Genomic DNA, 26955 nt, shown 5'->3' on the forward strand with positions numbered 1-26955 from the left:
TTGCCTATTTTGATGAGTGCATTGACGGCATGGCAGTGTGGCGCTTGTGTGGGTCAAGACGCGTGTGGCTTCCATCTGCGTGCGTGGCCTTCGCTGTGCGGATTAGACGCTCGTTATCCTCTTAGCCCCTAAATGGCTCCACGTTGCTGCATGCACTTTTGGGTTGTGCGTGCTCTCGCAGACGCACAAGCGGGAACCAGGCAACAAGCAAAAATAAATCAAGAACGACATAAGACGCGCGTCCGCGCTGCGCGCCCACCCATCTCGCGTAGCCCGCGAGCAATACGCACGAAGGTGTGCCCCCACACACACACAACACACACACACACACTAAAACGCCGTCTGTCTTTGCGCTCGAGCAGTGACGTACCCAACCCGAGCTGATCTTTCGGACCCTAATCTCATCAGCTCTCCTCCTCGTCCATCGGGACGCCGCATCATCTCCTCCAGCTCCAGCTCCAGCTCCAGCTCCAGCTCCAGCTCCAGCCCCGGAACTTTGAGTATTCTTTATTAGTGTACCTGTCCAGCGTGAAGCGGTGCTCGCTTAGGGCTGCGTGTGCGATGAGCGTCTGAGAGCATTGGAGCGATGGCGAGCCGCAGCTGCACACGAACGAGGACCACTTTCTTACTGCACTTTGTCCTCTTTGCGAGCTGCTGCTGCTTGGCCACACGGAGCGCCGCCGCCCGCAGGTCCGGTGCCAGGAGAGCTGGTCAGTCAAATGCTACTTACAACACAGTGGAATCAAAGTCTTTACCTTAAACGTTCCTCTTTAGTTCAATCGGACGCCCAGTCATGACTTCGGCCATGGGGTTAGCAGGCCTTGAATGGGTCTCGTGTCAATGTTTATTGATTTTAATTACACACTTCAGTTGGATTGCATTCATTATTATTAGTTCATTCACGTGCATGACATTCCTTTCATCGACATTTTCTCACTAAATCTGACTATGGTGTGTCTTGTTTATATAAAATGCATTACATTGTACTAGCTTTATTTATTTAATGAAATATATCGATGTTTCGTCAGATCACTGTGGAAATGGAGGGGGTGGAATGGGAGTTTTTTTTTTAAGTATTTCATTCATAAGACTGCATTTGTAAAATATTTGCATGTGTGTGCAAATGCATCATTTTGCTTTTGTGCAAATGTGTATATAGGTGTGATTGCCAAAGCGTGTGCAAATGAGTGCATGGTATCTATCTATCAACCTATCTGTCCATCCATTTTTAGACATTAACTTTTAAGTCTCTATATCTAGTGTAATCTGAATCTTAATCTTTCAATCAATGTCAATCGACTGATGCGCAGTATCTGTCGATCTCTGTCATTTAGTTATTACGATATTTCTTGTTGTATCTATCACTAGGTCTTTTACTGAGACATCTCAGAAAATGGCTCATTTATCCATCCGCCTGTCCGTCCATCCGTCCATCCATCGCCATGTTTTTCCCTCTCCGTCTCCCTGTACCACACTTGGTCAAATGTACACATGAAGGAGCTGCTTTGAGATCTCAAAACATGAATGAGATTGAATAAAGCATACACATATCTTTGCTAGACATGGCACCTTCATCGGTCACTTCTGGAATGGTGTCTGTCTGAAATCAACGGTCAAATTAAAAACCTGCATCATCCACTCGAGGACAATGGCGCTCTCAAAAAGCAAGAGTAAAAAAGTACGATTAATCATGTCTTGTTTGGGCCTCTTAATTTTGTCCACTTTCCCTTGATACAGAAAACGATTGCTATTTTCCACTAACACTATTTGATACTCTGAAAATATGTTCACTCCCATCTGCAGTTGAGTAAACAAATTCTAGCACTTTATTGAGCTCACATGGGCTACGAGTACCAAATGTTTTGTCTTAAAAGTGCACGAATGTGTAGTAAATTCACATTAACAATGTATTCCCCGAGGCAAACACTGCTTTCTTTGTTTTCTCATCACCAGGGCATCTTCTCCGTGTCGTAGGCCCGCCCACATCATCCTCTCCTCCTTCCCCTCGCATCGCATCTTACTGGTTCGAACCCTCGGGCTGCATGCAAGCCGCACACAAATGCACGCCCGCACATAGTACACACATAGCACACACTGTCGCGTCTGTTTCTCGCCACACAGTCCACGCTGTCATACGACGCTTGCTGACATTTGGACTTGTGTGGTGGTCTTTGACGAGGGGGGTTGCTGTGTCAGTCCGCATCAATCACAACAATCTTAGCACTAGCCTTAGCATAGGGACAGACCTTCGTGTGGAATGTGTGAGAAGAAGAACCACTCTGGTGTGGTGGTTGCCTTTCGATTTGGTTGTGACAAAATTGTAAAAAGAAGTGAGAACCACTGTATGATGTTGACTTTAGCAAAGTTGAGACAATGTCTAACGCTTATCAGAGCACTTTTCCGTCTGATTTGTTTCCCCAAATGTTTTTTTATGCCACAATCATACAACTATGAAAAAAAAGAGTCCGCAGCAAAACATCAGCTACATCACAAGTCTTGCAGCAGTCCCTTAATACCAAAAAAATGACACTGCCCTAATGGCAGATGACAATGTCTGGCAATATCCTGACATCATTTGCTTTGAAGAAAAGGCCAATATTTTTGTAGTGTCGCGCTTAAACACTTTTCGACCTTTTGATTGATTTCCAACTGAAGTCTTTGTCCCGATGCTGACATTTCCCTCTCGGAGATATCAAGGCTGCACCACAACACTGTACGCTCATTAAAATGGTATCCCGGTGCTTTTAAGGCCCCGCCAGCCCACCACTGATCTCCTCAGTAACAGCCGAGCAAGCGGCACGAATGGAATGGAATGATGGATGCATGGATGCTGAATGATTGAATGTATAAATGAATGTTTGAAAAATAGATCATGAATGAATTTAAGGAAGGATGAACGGTTGGATGGATGATAAATTGATGCTAGCTGAAAAAGAAAATACTACCAGGAACCAGAAATAGTACCTGCTCAAAACGAGTTCTAAAAAGCATGAGTGAGTCAAAATGTGACCCCTGTGCGTACGTTAATAGTTGTTACGTTTGAGGACGCACAACTAGGACCGGCGCGGTCTCCATTCTGATTCTGTGGCCGTTTGGTCCATTCCAGATCGTCTGAGCCCTCCGTTGGACATCCAGTTGGAGAGTGTCAACTGCAGCGCCTTCAGCGTGCGATGGAAGATGCCTCGGCGCCATGTCAGCACCATCACCGGATACAAGGTTGTCACTCGACTGAACGCTTTTTGTCCAGAGGGACAGCACGGTGGCTGAGCTCCATTTCCTGTCCTATGGTCAACTTCACAATTTTGCCATTACGGGTGCAAGCAAGCAAAAACTGCATGTCTGGAGTTTATAAGGGCAAATCAGAAAAAAATGTTCAGTTTCCCCTCTTTTCTACCATGTCACGGGTGGCTTTTAGAGTGCCTGTCAAACGGACGCCACAGCGGGTCCGTGGCCTTGAGGCGCCCAATTGCATTCGCAAATTGGATTGAACCTCCTTTTAGCGCCACGCTTTTATAAAAAAAAAAAAAAAAAGGCTGCGTCCCAGGAGGTGTCATGCACTCAAGTGTTTCCTCACAAAACCTAATTTCAACTCTTTCCTTTGCATTACCATGGCTTTCATTTGTTTTGAGTGAAGACGTAGAATGCCGTGTTAGCTCCCGTTGCTAACAAGCTGCCCAATGGTTAGCTTTTCACTTTTATGACTGGTATATGAGCCTCTGCTGTTTGATGAAAAGGAATGCTGAGACAGACTGCATTGTTTGCTTCTCACACTAATGGTCATCCATATACTTGATGAAAAGGTAGCTCAATGTGCTATATGGAGTTCCACTCTATCCATCAAACAGCTAGTCTTGCTGTTTTGTTACTACTCTAATAGAAAGATGTCAGGAGTGAAAGTAATGGAAAAAGCCACAAATCAAATTGACATGTTCCTGCGTAGATGTCCATTTTCCCTCCACAAGCCATTAACGTGTGCCTCCTAAGCTCTGTTCACCCGTCGCGTCGACCTTGAGGGAGTTTGCTTCTTTTTTTTTTTTTTTCTGCAGCCATCACTCCGTTTTGCAGCAAAAAATGCATGTCGTTTGTTACCACACTAAGATATAGTATATGCTTGCGGCTTTGCTAATGTGTGTGTTTTGGAACAAGTGAGACACTTTTTTATTTCATTATCATAAACCACTTTTCCATTGTACCGGTTTCAATCTGATCCTGAGCGTTTACTTTTCCGAGACACTTTTTCAGTACTGTGTGGTTAACAATGGTCAGTGGGGGCTATGATATCACTGTAATCTAATTGGCCAACAGATCTAGGCATTTTCTCAAGCAGCATATGCCCATTCCCCTTAGTTTAAAGACAGAAAGAAGGATCTGAAAATACAGTACATAGAGTACACATAATTGTATTTTACAATAGCACGTAACTAGATTTACAGTTTCAGAACTACCAATGAGGGAAATAGTGATGGTTGGGGTTAAAAAAAACAAAAACGCTTGGCTGGCGTCATACACCTGAATGATAGGTCTCCAGCCACACTATAGAGCCGTTTCACTCTCGCTAGAACATTCAACATTCATGGCCCTCGTCTTGGGGTTGGCAACCTCGCGCTGCCGCAAGAAGGGTTCGGACGCTTGAAGGTGAAAGTGGCAAATGAATGAGACTGAGCTCTCCAGAATGAATGAGCAATGGCGATGAGCTTTACCTGCCGCTCGTGAAATGACTAACGCACTATTTGATCCAAATTTATGAACGAAATGGTAAACATACTTATATTTTCTTGTAAAACACAATAGAGCACACAATAATGTGTACAGAATGTGCTTTAATCTCGATGTGGCAGAAAAGCCGTGGGCAGCTGTGCCTTCCTGGCTTCTTTTTTTTTTTTATGTGACTGCTTCTTTGCATTTGGTAGGATGTTTTTTCGCCATCATCTTGCAAAAACAGAGACCGAGACCCGCCCCCTGTCAAACTTCATGGCAAAATCCCACACGCTGTGGGTGTGCAGTCAGGAATGAGCCCCTCTTCTAACGTCTCAAAAAATGTTTCTGATCCATTATTCTCTGGCGTGGGTGTGGTGTGTTCAGATTTGGTGGCGCGTTCCAAATTTGCTTGGAAATTGCTGTTAGCGAATCAGTGAATTTGCTTCGAAATAACAGCTACGCATGGTGTGCATTAAGGTAAATACAGCAAATGCCTTTTTAGTGCAGGTTCTCTGCTACAGATTCCGTAAAACCCTTTGAGAAGATGATGGTTAAGAGGGATGATATCGACTACCTTGATGACTGTATTTGAAATGGATTCAATTCAAACAAAATAATCCCACTGAATATTCTGATTTCCTGTTTCCAGAACAGTTTTGTTTGAGCAGAATCCTACCTCAATTGCAATTAATCCCCAACAGGGTTTTACACATTTGGCGCAATTCTGAGTGAATTGGTTATTGTGCCTGTATTACAGTGTTTGTTTGTGTACACTGATTAGAGCTCAGCCCATTGACCTTCCTTGCGTCCCTCCTAATTTCTGTCACCCATTAACAAAGTGTGAATCAGTGTGTACTCTGACCATATGTCCACGCTAAGAGGATTAGTCAGCGAGATGCACTTCGCTTCCAAACAATTCACAGATGAACTTAGTGCGTCTCGGTTATCTCTGCAAAGTTATGATTCTTTTTGGTGTGAGTTTTTATTCACCCCTTGGCGTAGATGCTTCAAACAATACATATTTTTTACAGGTTTCCGAAGAGTCCGCGTTTGATTCGTGTCATATTATGAATTCATGAAACAAAACAAACTAATACATCAAATGCGAAGTTTAACCTGGTTCTAATGCTAATTGCACTCTGGGAAATCCAATTTCACATGATTAGATTATTCTATCTCTTTAAAATCAGATCATTGTCTCTGTCGCTGCTTGTGTGGGATCTTATTGCTGATTACGACCATAAAACCCATGTCAGCAAATTAAAGACTCTTTCCGCATTGACACAAAGTTTTTACTCTTCTTTTTAGACAATGTCCTTGTGTGCATTTCAGGTATTCTATACAGAGATGAAAAATGGCCGTCCGTTGGGCACGGCCTCTGTAATGGAAGTCCCCCTTAGTTTGGATATGCTTACCACGGTGAGTCCCTGTTGTGAGTGATCAATACCAAGCAGAGCTGCAGCGTTGTTGCAAACATGGCACGATACCAAAAATATACATGTTAGCTTCTAAACCAGCGCAGACTATTACAGCAAAAAAAAATGATATCAAAAAGATACTAGTAAAATAAAAGGCCAGTATCTCCAGTAATAAATTATGATAATGGTATTGACATTCTTTAATTTTTGTTTTTGTTTTTAATTGTATCAATACTGCACCCTTATTAGTTTCAAATGTATTTTTAAGCATATTCACACAGTCAAAGCTCACCTGTATTGTATCTTTGGTCATGTGACATTCATAAAGTGAACCGTGGTTGTTACTTGAGCCGGCTGCAAGTGGGAAAAAAATGTTGTCGGAGATGTCTAAATATTGGCGTTGTCAGATGGATAATTTTCATATTCCACAAAATCAATATGAATCAGGATACAATATATACACAGAAGAGATGAAGTATGATTGCAAAGATTTTTTTTTTATTTGAGTTCCTCTTAAATAAAATCATAAAAATAAAATTATTAAAAGTGGTCATAAAACCTTTGAGCAATACCTGCAGTGTGATAACACACACACACACACACAAAAATAAAAATTAAGACACGGCATAATACTCCGCTGTAGAGGTGTCAGGGCGAACACTTCAGACCAACCAACAAAAGCATCTCATTTGAACAAGACGCTTATTCAGAACACTCATCAGTCTCTTGTGTTTCTTTTTTTTCTTTTTTTTTTCAAAAGGGCCAATTTGATGGACAGGCAAGCTTTGTGAGTATATTTTACTTTAAGACACATTTTTCAGTGTATCTGAGCTACTATGGATTTGAGTGGTGTAACTCAAAGTTGATCAATTTGCAGGAGAGTCATTTATACTTTTATGGCAGCTATAAAATCTGCCCAGGCTTAATATATAAAAATGGAGTTAGTCCACCATGGTTCTCGTTCATTATTATTACACCCTTTCTACACCACATAGGACGTGGATATAGCTAACCTAAAGGTGAACACCAAGTATCGTGTGAGCGTCGGTGCCTATGGTTGGGCAGGCGAGGGTCGACCCAGTATGCCCCGAGATGTCAGCACAGCCTCGCATGGTGAGGAAGAAAGAAAAAAAAAAACGACACCGCTCACATCTGTTGCTAAAATGTTTTTTGCATTCATCCTCTGGCATCAGATACATGCATGCCACCATCTCCCCCGACTGAGCCCCTCGTCGTGGCGATATCTGACACAGAGTTGGCGTTGTCATGGCAGCAAGGGGAAAACGAGGGCAGCGCTCCTGTCCTCCACTTCCTGGTTGCTTACATCAGGTAAGACATCACCGATCTGTGTGAAATGTGTGTGTGCGTGTTCATATATCGTCGCCACTTATCTTCACAAGCGTTGCTGACATGCTGGAGCCCATTCAAGTTGTCCTCAAGCAGTAGGTGCTGTACACCCTGAACTGGTTAAACTGTTATACTGTACACACACAAATATATATATATATATATATATATATATATATATATATATATATATATATATATATACATACACAGTATTTTTTTTCAGAGACATTTTACTGTCATTCATTACCCCTGCCCGAGTACAAAGCAAAGAGGTTGACTTAATTGGCTCAAACCGTCAAAAAAACATACAAAGACATTGACTAACAAGGACTAAGGGACAAAAAGGCCACTTAGGATGCACCAAAAGAATGGCGCTGCAAGATCTTGGATGAATAAAAAATTAAAAACACGAGGGTGATGGAGGAGGGAAAATGTTGCCATTCCCCAATGAGGGTATAGCCTAACCCTGGAAAAACATCCTCGCACATGCGCAACCAAAAAAGACAATACCACACAGCTCAAACAACGTGCAGTTGGCTGAAGGAAGATGGGGGGCGCAGCAGATCACATCACGTGGGCAGAGTTCAGGACCAGCAGTGGCGTTGAAGATACTGTAGGGGTTGTGCATGTATGATATGGTTGTGCATGTATGATATCGGTGGAAGCGTGCGCATGTCCTTGAGCTGCCAGTCCAACCAACAGTTTTGAGGCCCCCTGATGGAGATGGGAAGGGAGATTGTAGTATCTTGTAGAATTCTGCCTCCTTCAGGGGTAAAGAGTCCATGGGGCAGCTGTTTTGGGAGGAGGCCAATAAACAATGTGATCAACCTCGCATCCGTAACACGACACTCTGACTCGGTTTTCATTGGCCGAATTAGCAATCAATTGTTTGATGCGAGACGCCAACTTGTCCATAATGACAACTTTTTTCCTCGAGGATTCAACAACTGCATCCAATTTTCAGTTGAGCTCACTCGCTGCATGAGTCTGCGCATAGACAGTTCGCCCAAAACCTTTGAAGAAGACTGGCAGCCTTTTCTCCAATCCAGCTGCGCCTGCCTGGCAACTTTTGTGATTGATCAGAAATCCACCAACCCCAATAAGGAGGATCCCTGCTGTCAAAATTCCAATAATGTAGAGAAGATTGACAGACACACCATCCTCCACTTGTTCCGTGGGTTCATGGCAAGTTTCAGGGGGGCAAGAGGGCAACCCATCCCTGCTCTCCACATCGAGAAAATGTAGTCAATTGAGTTGAAAGCCCAGCTGACCAAATCCAAAGTTGGATTTCAAAGGAAAAATACTACAGGAGCATCACAGAACAAAGTGCAAAGCAGGGAGATGGGAGTGGGAGAAGGTGTGTGTGTGTGTGTGTGTGTGTGTGTGTGTGCGTGCGTATGACCTTGTGTGCTGCATTCCGTGCATCTTCTCTATGCAAGTTCCCCTCCTCCAAATAGAAATGGATGATTTTGGATATCTTATATGTGTGAAAAGCTTCAGACAAAGGAGCTTTTTATGTCTAGACGAGACAAGTTACAGTTAGACATAATTTTCTACCGAAATCCCTTGACGGTTTTCTCGGTGACGATGATGACAAAAAGCTTTGTCTTTGAAACTCCTTTCTCACCTCCCCGCTGTGACTTCACCGCGCCAAGATGTGGCGTCGGATAAAAAAAGCATAAAGGCAGCTGTTGCTCTTTGCTTGACTTAGACACAGGCAGACAACTGATCTGAAGTCATATTGTTTTTTCACAAGTGGGCCACATACAAACACACACACACACATACACACACGCGCGCGCACGTGCCTATGGGCCGATGACTTTGGTTCACTTTACTGCACTTCAGCAGATGTGGCTTGCACCTGACAGGCAGACAGGAATAAAATGCGAGAATTCAGAACATATGGCTATTACACCAAAATAGTGAGTGAACCCCATTGGGTGTGATATCTTCCAAAGCCACCTGCGTAAATGAAAATTGTATTACAGAGAAACTATACATTTTTAATACAGTTTTTATATACCATATTTTCAGCGCTGTAAAGCACACCGCATTATAAGGCACATAGAATAGAAGCCAAAGTAGTGGCTGAGGTTGCGTTATGCATGCACTAGATGGAGCAGCGTTAAAGGGAATGTCTACAAAACAATCAGATAAGTCGGTCAAACTTTTAAATCAGAAATTAAGAATAAAAATGATTTGTGCAAAGTACTTTCTGAAAAATGGGAAAAATACGTCTTGATTACATTAAAAGACTGTTTAGATCAATGTCAACACAAATCAAGAGTTTAAAAGACTATAATTATCATTCAATTAAATATTAAACCTTTTCATCAAATTGCAATGAAAAACCTTAAAATATATTGTTTTGATGATTCAAAAAAGAGTTTCTGGATTTAATTTAAATCACACTTTCTTTTACACAAACACGCGTTTTTGTGCTTCATCCCCATCACTTCAAAACTGGAGCATACGCAACATATCAAATTTTAAAACGGGGTGGTACAAACATAATAATTGTAAAAAAAAATACATTTAAAACTGAAATGTAGAGGTAACGCGTGAAAAATTTCCATGGCGATTAAGTTATTTTATTTTTTCGTCACCCAAAAATGAAATCCCGCGGTTTATGCACTGTATGAGAAGTACTGGATTATAAAACGCACTACATCTTATGAGAAAATTGATGGCTTTTAAGTGCGCCTTATAGTGCATAAAATACGTAGCTGTACTTGCATACACAAATATATTTAAAGTAATCTAAAGTCAAGCGCACTGAGAAAAAGCAGCTCAATAATTGTCATTGTGTGTTGTGAGGTTGTTAGCTGTTAGCTATTAGTGGCTAGCTGCCACAGCAGATATGCTGCTCAAATACTCCTCCCTAGATCTTCTTTCCAGTTTGGCTGTTCCGACCTGCTTTGACTTATGTATCTTATTGCTTGGATTCTTGCAAGAACCCCACTATATAACCCGAACATCCCACCCTACGTTTATTCGCACTGGCTCCATTATTCCTGTCATCTAATCTGCTGTGCGCTTCCATGTTGTAGGCCAGCGTCATCACAAAAGACATCAAATGTCCACCAGGTGTTTGAAGCCCCTGGCTTACAAGTACAGTGGCAAAATCAGTTGGACTTCAGTACTTCATCTAACAAGTTGACATCAGGCCAAAGGAAAGCCAATCGATCCATGTCTCATCAATTCCACTTTGTCGCGATATATATCGCACCCCCAAAGCCTCCGTCACCTTCATTTCCAAGCGGAAAAAGCTGTTGTCCACTCTTCCTTCCAGATCTACCTACACTACCCACTGTATGCATTGGGAGATTTTAACCTTCATGTTAAGTCCACCTGACCCATTCCCAAGGTCACATGCTGGATCTAGACTGCTCGACTGGAGCCTCTCCCCACAAGTCTTTAGTGAGCGGTACGAGACCACCGTGCTGTCTTCTTAAGGGTCCTCAGGCCCTTATCGGGTGGAACCACTGTCACACCAACATCTTCAAGGAAACAAAGTCCCTCAGTTTTTCCTGCCCTCTCTAACCTCCTCTTGACCCTTGGTCACCCCGTATGGCATAGCGACTTGCTGTGATATTGTCCTTATATCTCACCCTGGACTCTTTGGCTCCCTTCAAACATCAAACTCGCTATTTCCCAGCCTGTCCTGTGGTTCACCTCTGCACTCCACTCCATGATGGCTTCTGGTCGTCAGCTGGAGCAGCTGCGAAATTGGACCAGACTCACTCTGCACATAATGTCATGTTCTGCACTCTCTCTAAGGCAGGGGTGTCCAAAGTCGGTCCCCGTGGGCCGCTGTACTGCATGTTTTACAGGTTTCTTTTCCTGACATACCTGATTCAAATGCTCAGGATCGTTATCAGGTTTCTTCTGAGTTTGCCGATGAGCTGATCATATGAATCAGGTGTGTCAGGAAAAGAAACCTGGAAAACATGTAAGACAGCGGCCCTCGAGGACCGACTTTGGACACCCCTGCTCTAAGGCAAAGAGTCTGCTAAAGTTTGCAATCTGGGAGTCATTTTTGACTCTTCCCTCCATGTCTCACTTCCCCCATAATGCCTATATTATGTATAAATTATGTATATTAGTGTGTTCACAATTTTATATTTGCAAATACAGCTGCCGATTTTTGAGGAGGAAATCTGGCAGTCATGATCCCAGGAACATTGGCGTTGGGAATGGACAAACATTACGTTGTTGATATGGCAGTTGTGCCCATGTTCACTCCTTCCTCCTCGTCACTCAACCCCTCTATCCTATTTTCTAGTGCTGGGCGATAATATCGACACATAGATCTGTTGATGTATTACGAAGTGACGCAATACACGAATCGCTACACGACGTTCAGTTTCCGAAATACAGTATCGCGTATCGGTTTTGAAACGCTTTATTTTTGTAATGAGTATGAATCCTGTTTCACGTGTAAATTATTCCAAGTGCTTCAAAACCACCACATTAAATGTTACTATACATTAGCTTTCGAGTGAGGCAAAAGTGGCGGCAGATGAGGACGGCAAACAGCAAAAAAGAAGACTTTAGGAAACGAAGGTAGCTTTTTCTTGGTTTCTGAAAGATCTGAAAGACAGAAGGATGCATAGTGAACAACACACAAACAAATGCAAATAAAAAGAAAAACCACTGTGAAAAATATAGATTGGGTGAGCTTTATATTGACTTTTTGGTGAGAATTTTGACGTTCTCACCTTGTCTTATACAGACCGGAAATGGACACGGAGTGGACGTACATCCGTGAGCCCATCGAAAGCAACTCCATGGTTCTGAAGGGCCTCATACCCGAGACCGAATACCAGTTTGTCATCCGAGCCGTCAACATGCATGGGGCAAGCCCGCCGAGTCACGTCAACAACCCGGTGCGCACCTTGGGTAAGTTGCTTCATCACTCCCACTTCATTTTCCCCACTTCGTAACCCAGATGAAGTAGACGCTGATAATTTGATGAAAATGATCATGACTATAACATTCACCATTTATCACCATAGGAACAGCAAATGTGTGTTAGAAGGTCACTGCGTCACCTGGACACAGATGAGAAAATGCCAACTTTATTATAATTGTGTGTGTGTGTGAGTGAAGGAGGGAGTGGAATAGGCAGGACTGGTTGATACTGAAACACAAGTGTGACATGTAGTGTACACAACCTACAGCAAATGTGATTTTTTTTAATGGATCCATCCACGGCATTCTGATAGCTGTAGTGATTTGGCCCCCGTCGGCCATCATACCTTCCGACTGATAGTCATTACGAGTAAATGGCAATTAGATCAAACTAAGCCTAAACAGTTCACACAAAAAGTCCAAAAAATTGAGTGTGCCGTAGCAGAAAACCTGAAGCGAACCTGTTTTTTATGTTGTTACGCTTGTCACTATCTAGGATAAGCGTTTTTGGAAAGTGAGAGTTACCGAAGCTGTCGTTGAATAACATCAATAACAATAAAGTTCCTGAAAAGCAACACAAAAAACGCCAGTTAGGGAAGGGCGGCCAGACAAACGGCCAGAAGCTGCGCGGCGGACGAGCGTGGTCTCTCAGCGGGGGACCAAAGCGGGTTACGTTCAAGTCTCATCAGACGGGATTAAGGCATGCCAGACCCTCTTCTCTGCCTGTCACACACGCGCGCGCACACACATAGTGCTTTGCTTTTGAATGGACGACAAGGGTGGGCCTGACGCACTGACATACTTTTCTTCAGGCTCCCCTTCACACAACCCCGTGTGCGTTACTGTGACTGTGGTGTGTGTGTGTGTGTGTGTGTGTATACGTGCGTGTTTGTGTGTGTGTGTATTGTTACACAACAGCAGATTAGTTTTCTGGGGACCCCTCCCCTTTATCCAGTGCTCAGTATGCAGGATTTAATGTTACTTTAGCTGTGCTGATTAGCATTTTGAAGAAAAACAGTCTGCACTTATTCAAAACACTTGTAGCGCATTTTGGTATGATCAAATGCATCTTCTCTGCCTCTTACAATATCATATGTACTTTGAAGCGACAGTCTCGTGATCACGATTGAATGTACATAAACATTACTCTTTCATTGAAATAGTTAGACACGGTATGCTTATACAGTATTAGCCAAGACAAACAATTCTCAAGTATGTCGCATTAATGCTGCACGCATGATGCAGTTTCAAGCAGGAGATACATTTTGTTTTCAACAAGCACTTTACAAGCTCATTCTCTCAACTATATCTCATCAGCATACTCACAATGTCTTTGATTATGTTGCTTGTTTGCTTGAGTAATTGGTGCAGCTTAAATTTTATATACTCGCAATTAAATGATGAATGATAAGCAGTTTGGATGGATGGATGGATGAAGTATAGTTTTTGCATACTGTATAAAGTAACCGAGTTGTCCGCCTAGTTTATTTCTTTTAAGAGAAGAGAAATTGCATTGAGTAGATGAAAGAAGCGCAGTACACAACATCCTCAAACGGGCTCCTTATAAAACGAGCTGCTTCGTGATCAAACACAATGCATGAGAATGAGCCAAATGATGTTTCACTGAGTTCAAAGACATTCTTATTGATTACATGTATTGTACACACTGCGGGTTAAAAGGAAATGACATCAAACTCAACGAAAAACATGCTGGAGTCTATCTCAAGGGTTTTCAGGCAGCAGGCGTGGTTACGCGGTAACTGCTTGCCAGCCAAAGACCAACACTGGTTCACACTTACAAACACACCTAAGTAGTGTTTTACAGAGTGTCCAATTCATTTAGCGTGCATCATTTAAGAATGTGGGAGAAAACTTGCAAATTCCACATTGGAAGGCCGGAGCTTCCACAGTGCCACTTTTGAATCTTATGTGAATCGATTCTGATATGGTGTTGGTGTGTGGTGCATTATTGGAATGTCATTGGTACGCTACTGGTGCTTGTGCATCAGTGTCCATCTGGCTATGCCACTATGCCACTAAATGAAAAAAGGGTTTACAAGCACGTCGTCTCAAGCTGCTGTCGCATGCGACTCATGCTCGTGTTCGCTAACAACTCTCTGTCCTTCTCCGCAGTCTTCCCCGTGCCAATACACAAAAATTCTTACTTTGACAAGCAATGCCCTGATGAGCACTGCAACTTACACGCAGAAGTGACCAGTCGCCACGTTTGAGCGAAATTGATATGTAATAGATATAGATGGAAATTTACAGTTGACTGCCACTATTCACAAGAAATTAGGACCAAGATTACATGAATAGCAACAATATATGCAATTGACACTGTTTTTAAGATATATATCGAGATATTCCCGGTCCGACCTACTTGAGAATAGGCTTTGCTCCTTGTGCCCGCTGAGCTAAATGGCTTCGACGCCCCTGATTGAAGTATTTCAGCAGTTCATCAAGACGGATTCTCCCGACAGGGGCCTCAGAGGTGGGCAGTGGCGATTACGGACGTTACTTCACAGACACGCAGATCAAGGACGACGACGGTTTTGACATGGATGACTCCGACTACGACACCTTTATCGAGGAAGTAAGTCAGCCGTGTTTTATTACACCGAAAAGATGATTTTGCGTAGATTTAGTGGGAACCTTCGCATCGTTCTCAGCTCAAGTCGTTCCCTGGTATCGGCCAAGACAGCGGCAAGTCGCAGCTTCGCTCTCGCTCTGGTCCGTCGGGTCAGAACATTGTCTACCGCATGAACACTGTGGTGCCCCCCAACGCCACCCTACCTTCAATCTCTTCCCCCACCGTCACTGCCAGCACTACGTCAGCCGTCTTTCCAGACTTCTCGGATCTGGTTTTCCCAACCAAGACGGCGCGCGACGTAACTAATGCCACCACCGCCCCTACCGCCACAATGTATGTGTTTATAAAGTTTAGTTTGATAACTTGAATGATCCAAATGTGAAAGTGCCCCTTGCTGATCATCTCCAGCCGTGCTACACCTGCGCCCACCGCCGCTGCCACCGCATCCCCATGGAAGGGCGACATCCCTCGTGTGTATCAATTGACCTGCGATGACACCGTGTGCCCCCCCGACAGCTTTTGCCTGGCAGACTTGGAGAGTGGAGGATCCAGATGCCACTGCAACCTTGGACGTGCTGGCGATGCTTGTTCAGAAGGTAAAATAATGTCAACATTTTTGATTCAAAATGAAAGCGAACCAAAAAAAAATCATTTAAAAAAAGGAATTCAAAGATATGACGGAAGATCATGAAAGAACCGAAATACAAAATGTAGGAATTTGCATACATGAGGTGTTACAATACATACAATTATAAAATACATAAACATTCCAAGGTTTATTAAATAATTATTGTAAAAGTGAACTTAAATCAAATAGATATACCCATCTTGTCTTAAAAAAACCTTTTTGTTAGTCATCGAGATTAATGTGAGCACTTAATAAAAGCTGTCAAAGTGAAGGACTGTTGACCTCCACACGGCAGGTGTTCCAGATTTGCAACAATGAAATGTTCTCCTAATTATTTTACATTCATATGTTATGAGTCTTTTTTTAATCCTCTGAAGTAAAAAAAGTTGAATAAAATTAACATGAATACGCAGGAATGATCAACCTTTGAACAATTTATATTTGAGCACTACTGATAGCAACAAATGCAACTCTTCTTTATCCTCTGCTAAATCGAGGAACTTTATTGCATCTCATTTAACAGTTGCTCCGTTTCACCATCAAACCGACATGTCGTATCCTCTATATGTATTATACTGCCCCCTGTTGGCACAGGTGTACACACCACAATGAGCAGCGCAAAGCTAATTGAAATCCATCTATCCATCCACAATCGTATATGGTGCGCAAAACGATGTGTTTACCAAAGGTGGACAACCTACATTTTGCTGGTCCGACATTCGTGAGAGCCCCGCCCCCTTTCCGTCATCGTTGGTCCAGACGAAATTGAAATTGTCAGTACGTCAGTCCGTCAGTGTATTTTGCCCAACCTTCCGCCACCGCTAGAGAGTGACATTTAACTTTTTTTTTCTGGTCCATCTGTTAAGATTGACCTTGGAACTCGATCGGATTCAGGACCCAAGCCAACCACACGATAAGGTGGATAGTTTATTAACTGAAAAGAAGAACAAGAGGCACTCGAAGCGTGGCAAAACAACCCTGCCAGTTATATCGCCTTCGTGGCGTACTACGCAGTCATCCTTGATGACTGCAACTGTGACTGTGACATCAGCTCAAAGCCATCCTTTAAGTTGAGGAACTGTGAACTCATCCTTAACAAAAAGCACACCATAAAACAGAAAAATACGTGCACAACTTAAAGGCATAACTCATAATAAAGGCACAAGTCATAATAGAGACACAGAGCACAACACCATCATTCGCCAGGTGCTGGTCTACTTCTGTCTGCTCTAATACAAATGAGTTTTTCTGTTTTTATACTTACACCTAAAGTTACCATCAATTCTGTAGTTCTATAGTTACACTGCAATTCAAACACGCCGCAGTAATATAAGTGTAACACGAAAACACCAATTAACGTATTTTCCGCACTATAAGGCGCACTGGATTATAAGGCGCACCATCAGCTTTTTAAGAAAATTAAGGCTTTTAGGTGCGTCTTATAGTGCGGGAAATACGGTAAGTGTTTTAACCCTCGGCTATTATTCACCATCATGTTTTTCTAACCCGTATCTGAGAGAATAGCGATAGGACAAGAGTGCAACTAGCAGTCATTTCCCCTGGATGGCATTATCATGCTTTTCATAATACTCAAATGCTGGATGTTGGTTCTCATTTATAAAACGTTCCTGATCAATATGATCAGTCGTGGGCGAATTGAATTTTGTATTGTTCCTCTTCAGAGGTGTCGGTGAAGTTTCCCAGATTCTACGGCTACTCGCACATGACCTTTGAACCTCTGAAGAACTCCTACCAGACTTTTCAGATCTCAGTGGAGTTCAAGGTGAAGCTCGATTGGCTTTATTAAAGTCATCCCTGTTTTTCCCCATGAGAACCACGCTTTGATCAGCTGTGCCAATACTAATTGCGTGGTACAGGCAGAAGCCGAGGACGGCCTACTGCTTTACTGCGGTGAGAACGAACACGGCCGTGGTGACTTCACCTCTTTGGCCCTGCTTGGAGGCAAGCTACATTACAGGTAATGGCGCACACTGAATAATTACAATGCATAATAATAGCAGCGGACCAGCCAAGGCACCGCCCCGATCCCTATGTAAGTTTCTTCTAAAGAATCCGCACATATACGTTCAAAACGAGCTGGAGGTACTTTAGTCATTATGCCATTGGAACTGCGTTGCATGAACTTATGCATTTCAAGTGTGGCCTGTACTGCTTCAGCAGTCAATACAAACAAGCACGCCTCAACTCAGTTTTCTTTGAGTTCATGCTTTAACTCATACACTTCTTCATCTCAGTTTTCACTGTCTCAGGATGTTTAAAAGAAATAAACTTGGTAACATACCTGCACAAAAAAAGAACAGCAAATACATGCGAAAAACAAAACATAGTACTTGTAGTGTACAACCAGTGGTGGCTGGATGTTGCGAAGCCCACCGCTGTTATCTAGTGTCTGAATTGCCGAAATGGATTCGTGAGTCAAGAGTCTGGTTTGAATCTGGATCTGGAAACAGAGCATCAAGTTACCTTTGTTGCTTTTCAGATCAAAACGATTCTCACTACCGCTTTAATTTCTATTTTATGGCGATTGAAGAGGTCATATCTATTATTACAGCAATACAGATTTAACAATTTAAACGGATCCCGGAGCGAAACCAAAAATTGTTTAATTGCAGATTTAACTGCGGAACAGGCGCCGCTCAGATCGTGAGCGAGAGCCGCGTGGTCATCGGTCAGTGGCACACCGTCACCGTCTTCAGGGACGGCGCGAGCGGCTGGCTGCGACTGGACAACGACACGCCCATATCTGGTCGATCCCCGGTAAAGATTCCGAGTCTAAACATGTTCAAAGGATGCAGGTATCATGGAGTGGATAAAGACTGCAATTTTGCGTGGAAAATAATGCCTCTCATCAACCTTTGAATAAGATGGCGTTTTCCAATTAGTCTCAGACAAAATCGCCAGCCGTCCCTTTTGTTTAGTAGCTTATCCTCACTAGCGTCGCCTCTATTTTCCCGCAAGATTCGAAGTTAAAATGACATTAAAAGGTTAACGGCTAAGCCAATTTGAAGTCGACTGCTAACCAAAACAGCAGCGCCTAAAAACACTTGAAATACTAAATGTCCTGTGGAAAAGATGCGAGTACAAAGGACGCTTTGCCATTCAGGGCCAATACACCAAGATCACCTTCCGCTCGCCGTTGTACGTGGGCGGAGCTCCGAGCGTCTACGGGCTGGCGAGGGCGACGGGTGCCGCCGGAGGCTTCGTGGGCTGCATCCAAAGCTTGAACCTCAATGGAAAGGCCACAGATGTCAGACCGTGGCCGCTGGGAAGAGCTCTGAGCGGCGCAGACGTAGGTGGGCGGACCGCATCGTGTGAATACAGCGGACGCAAGAGAAGCCATATCCGAGGTCCTGTGACGTTGCCTCTTTTGCAGGCGAGTGCAGTGAGAGCGTGTGCGACGTGGTGGGCTGCGGGAACGGCGGCGTGTGCTTTGCCAACCGCGCCGACGGCTTCATCTGCCTCTGCCCGCTTGGCTTCAGGGGACCTTTGTGCCAAGACAGTGAGACCACACACAAAGGGTTAACAAGAGCCCACCCGTTAATTGGCTCACATCAGTCAAAACTGCCTCCTTTCAAACCCCACTTCTTCTTGAATTTTTTGTTAGTTTGTTTGCTTTTTCCACATTCATACATTATGTCAAAAGTCCTGACTGTAAGTCATTTCTTACATGCTGTAAGGACCAAAAAACAAGGTCTTTGTTTCATCATGCATACTGTATATATTCTTTCTGCAATTTCATTGGAAATTGATTTGGCTATTGAAATTTTATTTGGCCATTCCTTTAACTTTTATTTCATTGTTTTTTTTTTTTTATTGCTAATGATTATTTTGCATGTCCTCTTCCTGTGTTAAACCACAAAATAGTACTTTACCTATTTTTGTATTTTGCATTTTCTGTCCATTTAAATGTTTTAATTGGAATAGATATATTTTAAATGTACTTCTTGAACTAACTCGATATTTTTTTTTAAATGTTGTAATTCAGTGTAAAACACACTTGAAATTCATCAAATTGAAATCCAAATTTCGTTTTGGTGGAATGACGAAATTAATGGAAGTGTTTAGCATACATTTGATTTCGTTTGATCAGCTTGATTAAACAAGTTTATGGATTCCTTGTTCCTTCCAAATAATGGGCCTAAAAAATGTCACTGAAGTCCCCCCCCCCATTTTACCCCCAGGCTTCTCTCTGTCCTCACCGCTCTTCAACGAGACGATGTTGTCTTACGCCGTGGTGCCGTGGCCTCAGCCCTCCCAGAGCTATTTGTCCTTCATGGAGTTTGAGATGACCTTCCGGCCGTCAGCGCTCGATGGCACACTGCTGTACAGCGACGATGACGGCAGCGGCGACTTCCTGGCCATCAACCTGCTGGATGGCTACGTGGAGTTCAGATTCGATTGTGGCTCGGGAGGGGCCGTTTTAAGGTATGCATACATTTATGAATGGCAAATTAACTTTCACTCTAATCTTTTGACAACAAGCCTTGTTTATATAAATATAGTATTAGAGGGAGGGGGGGAGAGAGAGAGAGAGAGAGAGAGAGAGAGAGAGAGAGAGAGAGAGAGAGAGAGACAGACAGATAAGAGAGAGAGAAAACCTACCGTTAATTTGTCATCCCTACAGTGCCGTCTACTGGTCAAACATTTAACATGCATTGGTCATAATTGAATGGGGAGCTTCTTAAAAAACTTGCTTTCTACCGTATTGTTCCCTGTTTACTGTGGGGGTTATGTTCTCAAAAACGTCCGCAGAAACTCAAAACCGCTTGTAATTTGAATATACCTTAAATTTTCCAAAGTAATGAACTTTTTTGTCTGTTTTTTGTTCTTTTCTTGATTGTTTCGTAGGACTGCTGACAGGCGCTAAGGCCAGAATACTTTATGTACGCGAGTGCGCACAAGCGTCCCTGGCTCCATGTTGTAAGGGGATTTTAGGAATCTGCAACCCATACCCAAGGGCGCATGATGTGCCAGTTACTGTAAATGAAAATCCATGTTGTAGAAATTATTTTTGCAATACTGTACATAAAATTGGTGTTTTTGTTTTTGACTGATCTGAATTAAAAGGATATTTCAAGAAAAGTAGTGACGTAAACCTGCAAATGAAACAGTCGTGGTCATAGGAAAAATAGCGTGGAGCCGTTTTAACGGAACCGGGATTAACCGAGGGAACACCGTACTCTACAGGTCTTGTAATACAGTACACACTTACCACAGTAAACAGTGATCAGTTGCCACTGCCCTCTTGCGGTCAAGCAATTCAAAGGACAAAAGTCAGCCCCGTTGATTGATCCTTGCAATTAAGACTCACGAATGTAGATGACAATAAAGATGACAGTTTAAGACGCTCGATTAAGCATCGACTATAACGATTGATGCTTTTGCGCAACGCTTTGGCAGAAGTGAAGAACAGATCGACATGGACGTGTGGCACGAGCTGAGGGTGTCCCGCACGGCGAAAAGCGGAATCCTGCAAGTGGACAGTCAAAAGGCAGTGGAAGGATTTTCTGAGGTACTTGCACGTTTGACCACGAGGGAGCAGGCAAACTCCTCGGTATGATTCCTTCAACATAAATACTGAGTACTGAAGGAAAGTGCACTTTGGTTGTGCATGCAGGGAGCTTTCACGCAAATCAACTGCAGCTCAGCGCTTTACATCGGTGGTGTACCGCAGTTTGACAAAACCAAGAGGACGGCGGGCGTCAGGAAACCTTTTACGGGAACTATTCAAAAGGTAGCATCATCAAGTTCCAAAGTGCAAGCAAACCTCTCATGCAGTGTGCATCATTTGCCCCTCAAAAACTAAGAAAACACTCATTCTTTGTTTGATTGCGTTGCATGACGTGACATTTTTGATGGGGGGGGGGGGGGGGGGTATACAGTACTGCATATATAAAACCCCCTACTTGCATGCCACTCCTCACTGAGATATTGTGACATCCTGGCCACCACATTAAAAATGTTCACGCTACATCCCTGACTACAAACGCCTTCAAAACAATAAAACAGTCTGTGCAATTGTAGCGGCATAGGGAGGTCCTGCGTTAGAGCTCCATCCATCCATTAGGGTTGGGTCCGGGGTTGGGTCGCTGGGGCGGCAACTTGTGCAGGGAAGCCCAGACTTCCCTCTCCCCAGCCGCTTCGTCCAGTTCCTCCAGGAGGATCCTTGGGCATTCCCAGGCCACCCGAGAGACATTATCTCTTCAGTGTGTCCCCGGGGCCTCCTCCCAGTGCGACATGCCGGGAACGCCTCCCCGGAGAGCCGTCCGGGAGGCATCCTAACCAGAAGCCTGGGCCGCGTTAATTGGCTCCTCTCTACTTCTACTTGAGGAGGTCTTAGAAATATTCTGCCCACTGGCTCACAAAGTTCATGGTGTACTACTTCCCTCTCCTGAGACGTCAGATGGTGGACCAGACAAAGCCCCCCCACCCACCCCCACTCAATGCACTGACTATAAATGAGATTATTATCTATAAATATTGTATAAATATACCAAAACCTGTATGTTTTTTTACATTAAAAAAAGATAAAAGCAATTTCAATCAACTCTCAAAAACGTTTAATTATTTTTAGAGCGTTTATACGGGTTACAGCTTAGTCTAAAACAGAAAAAAAAATAAGTAAGAGCATCAAAGTTACTGAAACTAAAAAAAAAAAGATGAAAATTATTTTATTGCCATTACACTTCACACACACACACACACACACACACGCGCGCACACACACACTTCCCAAGGGGGTCTGCCCCACTACTGGAGAAGCAAGGCCCTAGCAGCATGTGGGAGTCCCCGGAGAGAACACTCTCCTGCACCTGCACACACACCCTCCATGAGTGGATACATAAGCACTAACCAGGAACCTGTCCCTCCACCTGAAGGCCTGGGACATGACGACTTTCAATATGTCCTTCTAAATGCTTGCAAACGGGACGTCGATAGTTACACCCTATAGGTGTCGGATTTAGCACATGTCAGGCTCATTTGCTGCCATTCAAAATTGGAAATATTGTCAATTTTGGGTATATTGCAAACCCAATGTTTAATCATGAATTTTCCCCAATTTTTGCATTGATCCTTTCGAAGAAACTCGCGAACGTGACGCATTAGAAATGTTTGCGTTGACACGCCAAAACCACTGGGCGATGCCAACATTTGAAAGCTTTTCAATGACTTTGATGAGTCTTTTTTATTTGACAATGTTGTGACATTTTCAAAGTCAGCCCAGGTTTGGTGCTAATAAGGCCGGGCTGGTGAAAAATCCCCGGTCACCCAAGAATTGACGACTAAAAAAAATACTGTACTTTGTGCCCACCCAGCTGGTCCTGAACGATCACACCGTCGCCATCACGGGAGAGACGGCGGGTGGCGTCAACGTGGCCAACTCGGAGCACCCGTGCGTGCAAAGCCCTTGCGCCAACGGCGGCACCTGCAGACCCAAGTGGGACGCCTACGAGTGCGACTGCCCCCTTGGCTACGATGGCAGACACTGCCAGAAAGGTCCGCTGTCTGCACGCTTTCTTTTCCTTTCATCCTTACGTGACGAGAAGCAATGGAATTTGCCGGGTTTTGCGAGGAGTACGTTTTTTAAATTCATGTGTTGCTGAAAAGAGGCTGGATTCCGCCCCCTCTTCCAGGCCTGAAGGCATCACTATCTTTACACCCGTACCACATGATCTTTTATCCTCCAGTCCGGGATTAAGTGTCATTTTTCTTTCTGCTCTGATCATGACGTCGTGTAGGGCGCATGTTAATCCGCTAAACCCGTCTATGTCTTCTCTGTTTATTTAATGCAGAGTGTGGAAACTACTGCTTGAACAGTAAGTCATCCCGCATCCGTATTGCTCCGCTTCTTGAAAAAGCGCAGATGGTTTCCATCGACACGTGTAGGGGTAGACGAATGTGCGCTCGTGATGCCGCCGCGCGTTCAATAAGCGTGTGCTCCCTCCTTGGTCGCCCCAGCCGTGACGGAAGCCATCGAGATCCCGCAATTCATGGGTCGCAGTTACCTCACCTACGACAACAAGGATATCCTCAAAAGGTCGGAATTAAGTGGACACAAAATTCTTTAAAATGATGGATTTATTTGCTTCTTCATTTCAGTTGATTTGAATGTCGTTGCCATTGTTTTCTTAGCTTTTTCTCCGTTTTATTTTAGATTGATTTCACCTTCAATAATAGCTCAACATTTTATTTAAAACTGGATCCTTTTTGATAGAACTGATAGACTGTGTATAATCATCAAATATGCAGCTTGTTTTGAAAATGTTTCGTTTTGTCTTCTTTTACACATCATTTTTTGTTTTTCAAACATTTTCAAATGTGTTGCCTTTTTATTTTCATTCATTCAGTGTTTTTAATATGCTATTAATTATCATTTTAATGCATTCATTGGCCCTGTAAATGCACCACTAACATTTCGAAAGTGTTGAATCATGGAATCTGAAGAAGGGATTAGCATTTTTCACATTCCACTGTTTTGGTGAGCCTATATTTTGCTGGATGTTAGCGGGTCCACAATATGCGGTGTGCTGTACCTAATCTCGTGTCCAGTGTTTTGCCTAAAGGTACCGTTTGTGTCGAAGGGTGTCTGGTTCGAGGAACAGCGTGTTCATGCGCTTCAAGAGCAGCGCCGGGGACGGCCTGTTGCTGTGGAGAGGGGACACGCCCATGAGAGCCAACAGCGACTTCCTGTCCGTGGGCCTGCGGGACGGAGCGCTCATCTTCAGGTAGCGGGAGGAAACTGACTCCTTTAGAAACACTTCTTTCCTACACTAGGTGACCGTCAACATGTTTTTTGTGATTGCGCTGCAGTTATAACTTGGGCAGCGGTGCGGCAAACATCATGGTCAACGGAACCTTCACTGATGGGAAGTGGCACAGAGTCAAGGCTGTCAGGTGAATAGCGATGTAATTCGGACCAAGATGAATTTCGCAGTGCCTGGAATAAGTCAGAATTTCAATGTCAACCAGCGATTTTTAGACAGTCTTTCATCCTAATATTTCAACCAAAAAATGTAACTACTGTACGTGTTTAGGATTGTTTGTCTGAATTTTGTGAAGATGTACATATACTGTATGACATCAGGATTGAATCTGTGTACAGTATTTGATTGCCATGGCGGCTCGGTGGAAGAGCGCTTAGCACGTCGGTCCCTCAGTTGAGGGTCCCATGTTCAATTGCAGCTCACTCCAGTGTGGAGTTTTTATAAAAAGCTGAACAGTATTGCAGAAAGACACACTGTAAACTCCAAACAGAGACTTGATTGTAACCACGTGTGCCACAGGCACTCCTACAAGACATGTGATTGGCTTCCAGCGCGACATCAACCAATGAGGGCGGGAGTGGATTACAACTCCTGCCCTCATTGGTGGATGTCGCGCTGTGGACCAAACACACGTCTTGCAGGAGAGCCCGTGAGCTGATTGACTGATTGTCTTGGCAGTCTTGTCCAAGCTGTTGAGTGTACCTCCAGTTGCAGTCTCAGAGTGAACCTTACATGCGAGTGAAAATGTGCGTCAGGAGGACAAAACAGAGCGTTGGAAATATGTTAAAGTTGTAATAAATTGGAATATCAAGGCAAGGCTACGCTTCCATGTTAACACGCTTGGTCAGCTACGAGCTCCACTCTAGGATAAAAGATTTAGGTAAATATGCAATTTTATTGCAATTAGATCTTTATTATTTTAAAGTTTTCACATTCCGGTAAAACTTAACTTATGGTTAAAATTAAGTCTTCATTCTCATACACATGATTACACATCCGCTTTTGTGCGTGTAGGGACGGTCAGTCCGGGAAACTGACGGTGGACGACTACGGTGCCAAAACGGGTCGGTCACCGGGCAAAATGAGGCAGCTGAACATTAACGGACCCTTATACGTGGGTAAGTGAGTGCTGCGATGTCCATCCCGAGATGAATGATCAGAACGCCGTCGTTGCTTTGCGCGTGCGCCTCAGGGGGCATGAAGGAGATCGCCCTGCACACCAATCGGCAGTATGCGGGAGGCCTGCTGGGCTGCGTGTCGCACTTCACGCTGTCCACCGACTACCACGTGGCGCTGGTAGAAAACGCCGCCGACGGCAAAAACATCAACACCTGCTCCAACTAGGACCACTTGGGCGACCCTTTCACAATTCTTTCCGTCTCCCAAAACTGAAACCGTTGTGGTTGAGCACGGAAAGAAGAGCAAAAAGCTTCCAGCTTATTTGGGCCTTTGCAAGGACTTTTTTTTCGGATGGTTCCAAGCAAACGTCTGTTTTTTCTATTGCAGGTCTTTTTTTTTTTTTTTAATTGCTGGAAGAACATTCTGACCCGTGGAATCAAGTGTGAAGTATTCATTTGTTTTTCAGCGGCCTGAACTAGAGCAGCTTTTGGTGATCAAGTTATTTGTAGGGTTTTTTTTTTTTTTTAGGGACATTCTCTCATCTGCCATCTCATGCTTGTGTAGACAAAGCCATAGTTGGCCAAAGTGGAGCTTGTAGTGGCGTTTGTGTCGTTTTAACTTGTAGTGTTTTTTTGTTTGTTTTTTACTGAGAACTGCACTTCAGTTCCTGTTCCTGCTTATGAATGCTCGTTATTGGTAGGAATTATTGATGGGGATCGACTGTAAATAGCTCCCAGGCCAACAAAAGACTGACATTTAGCGGTTATGGTCAAAAGAAAGAACATGAAGTAACAATTGCTCAGTTTAATACTTTTAGGTGAAATCATTACCGGCCCTTCAGTCAATTAAGAAATATAAAGACTGCCATGCTGCTGATCAGAGAGCTGACAGGACTTGGACGTCAAACCAGACACACAATCAAGTTCTTGTTCCTGTTTATGGATGCTTCTTGTCAGAACACCGTCAAAGGACATAAAAGGAAAATCGGCATGAATTAGTCGCAGCCAGGCTGAACAGCAAGTCGGGAACAGGAGCACGATCCAAAAACTATTGACTTGCATTCATTCTAAAACTTATTGAAGCCTGTGAGCAGATTGGCTGTCATGGATCCACAGAATGATTCCAGTTCATGTTCTAGTCATTTGTTGTTTTGGATTTTATTCAGGCGCAAGTATAAGTGCCCCACAAACCAATTTAGGAAAGCCAGTGTCCCTTGAACGGACAGTCAGCAGGAACAGGAACATACTGGATCTACTGACATATGGTACTTGTATTTGTGTGTAATCTTGTATGTTTCTCAGGCCCTCTTCTAGTGGCAACAAATGAGCTGGTTGGGCCACGCGAGGTGAAGCTTGACAGATTGACACTCATGAGTCAGCAGTGAATAACACGCAGCAGCTTTAATTTGTTATCAGCTAAATAAACCGAATGTCAGCAATCACCTCT

General features: G+C 43.6%; 1 protein-coding gene and 1 long non-coding RNA gene across 2 annotated transcripts; one reads left to right on the forward strand and one right to left on the reverse strand.

Annotated features, from left to right (window-relative positions):
• Nucleotides 1-377: 377 nt before the first annotated feature.
• Nucleotides 378-26950, forward strand: egflam (EGF-like, fibronectin type III and laminin G domains). The gene is made up of 25 exons (XM_088415813.1): nt 378-710; nt 3107-3216; nt 6031-6117; nt 6877-6903; nt 7112-7229; nt 7310-7445; nt 12205-12371; nt 14867-14979; nt 15056-15309; nt 15385-15572; nt 17287-17387; nt 17482-17582; nt 18238-18382; nt 18729-18918; nt 18999-19124; nt 19807-20050; nt 21026-21137; nt 21243-21359; nt 22942-23122; nt 23419-23442; nt 23585-23663; nt 24208-24351; nt 24437-24520; nt 25405-25508; nt 25583-26950. Exons 1-25 carry the CDS (start codon nt 587-589, stop codon nt 25732-25734), a joined length of 3228 nt encoding a protein of 1075 aa, XP_088271939.1. The 5' UTR covers nt 378-586; the 3' UTR covers nt 25735-26950.
• Nucleotides 11985-12715, reverse strand: LOC148429734 (uncharacterized). The gene is made up of 3 exons (XR_015865756.1): nt 12651-12715; nt 12191-12523; nt 11985-12062 (listed from the first exon to the last, which is right to left on the reverse strand). It is a non-coding gene; the product is annotated as an uncharacterized LOC148429734 (long non-coding RNA).
• Nucleotides 26951-26955: the final 5 nt, after the last annotated feature.

The sequence above is a fragment of the Hippichthys cyanospilos genome, chromosome 1, assembly GCF_059441005.1.
Source record: "Hippichthys cyanospilos isolate Australia breed blue-spotted pipefish chromosome 1, RoL_Hcya_1.0, whole genome shotgun sequence".
Lineage (NCBI taxonomy): Eukaryota > Metazoa > Chordata > Actinopteri > Syngnathiformes > Syngnathidae > Hippichthys > Hippichthys cyanospilos.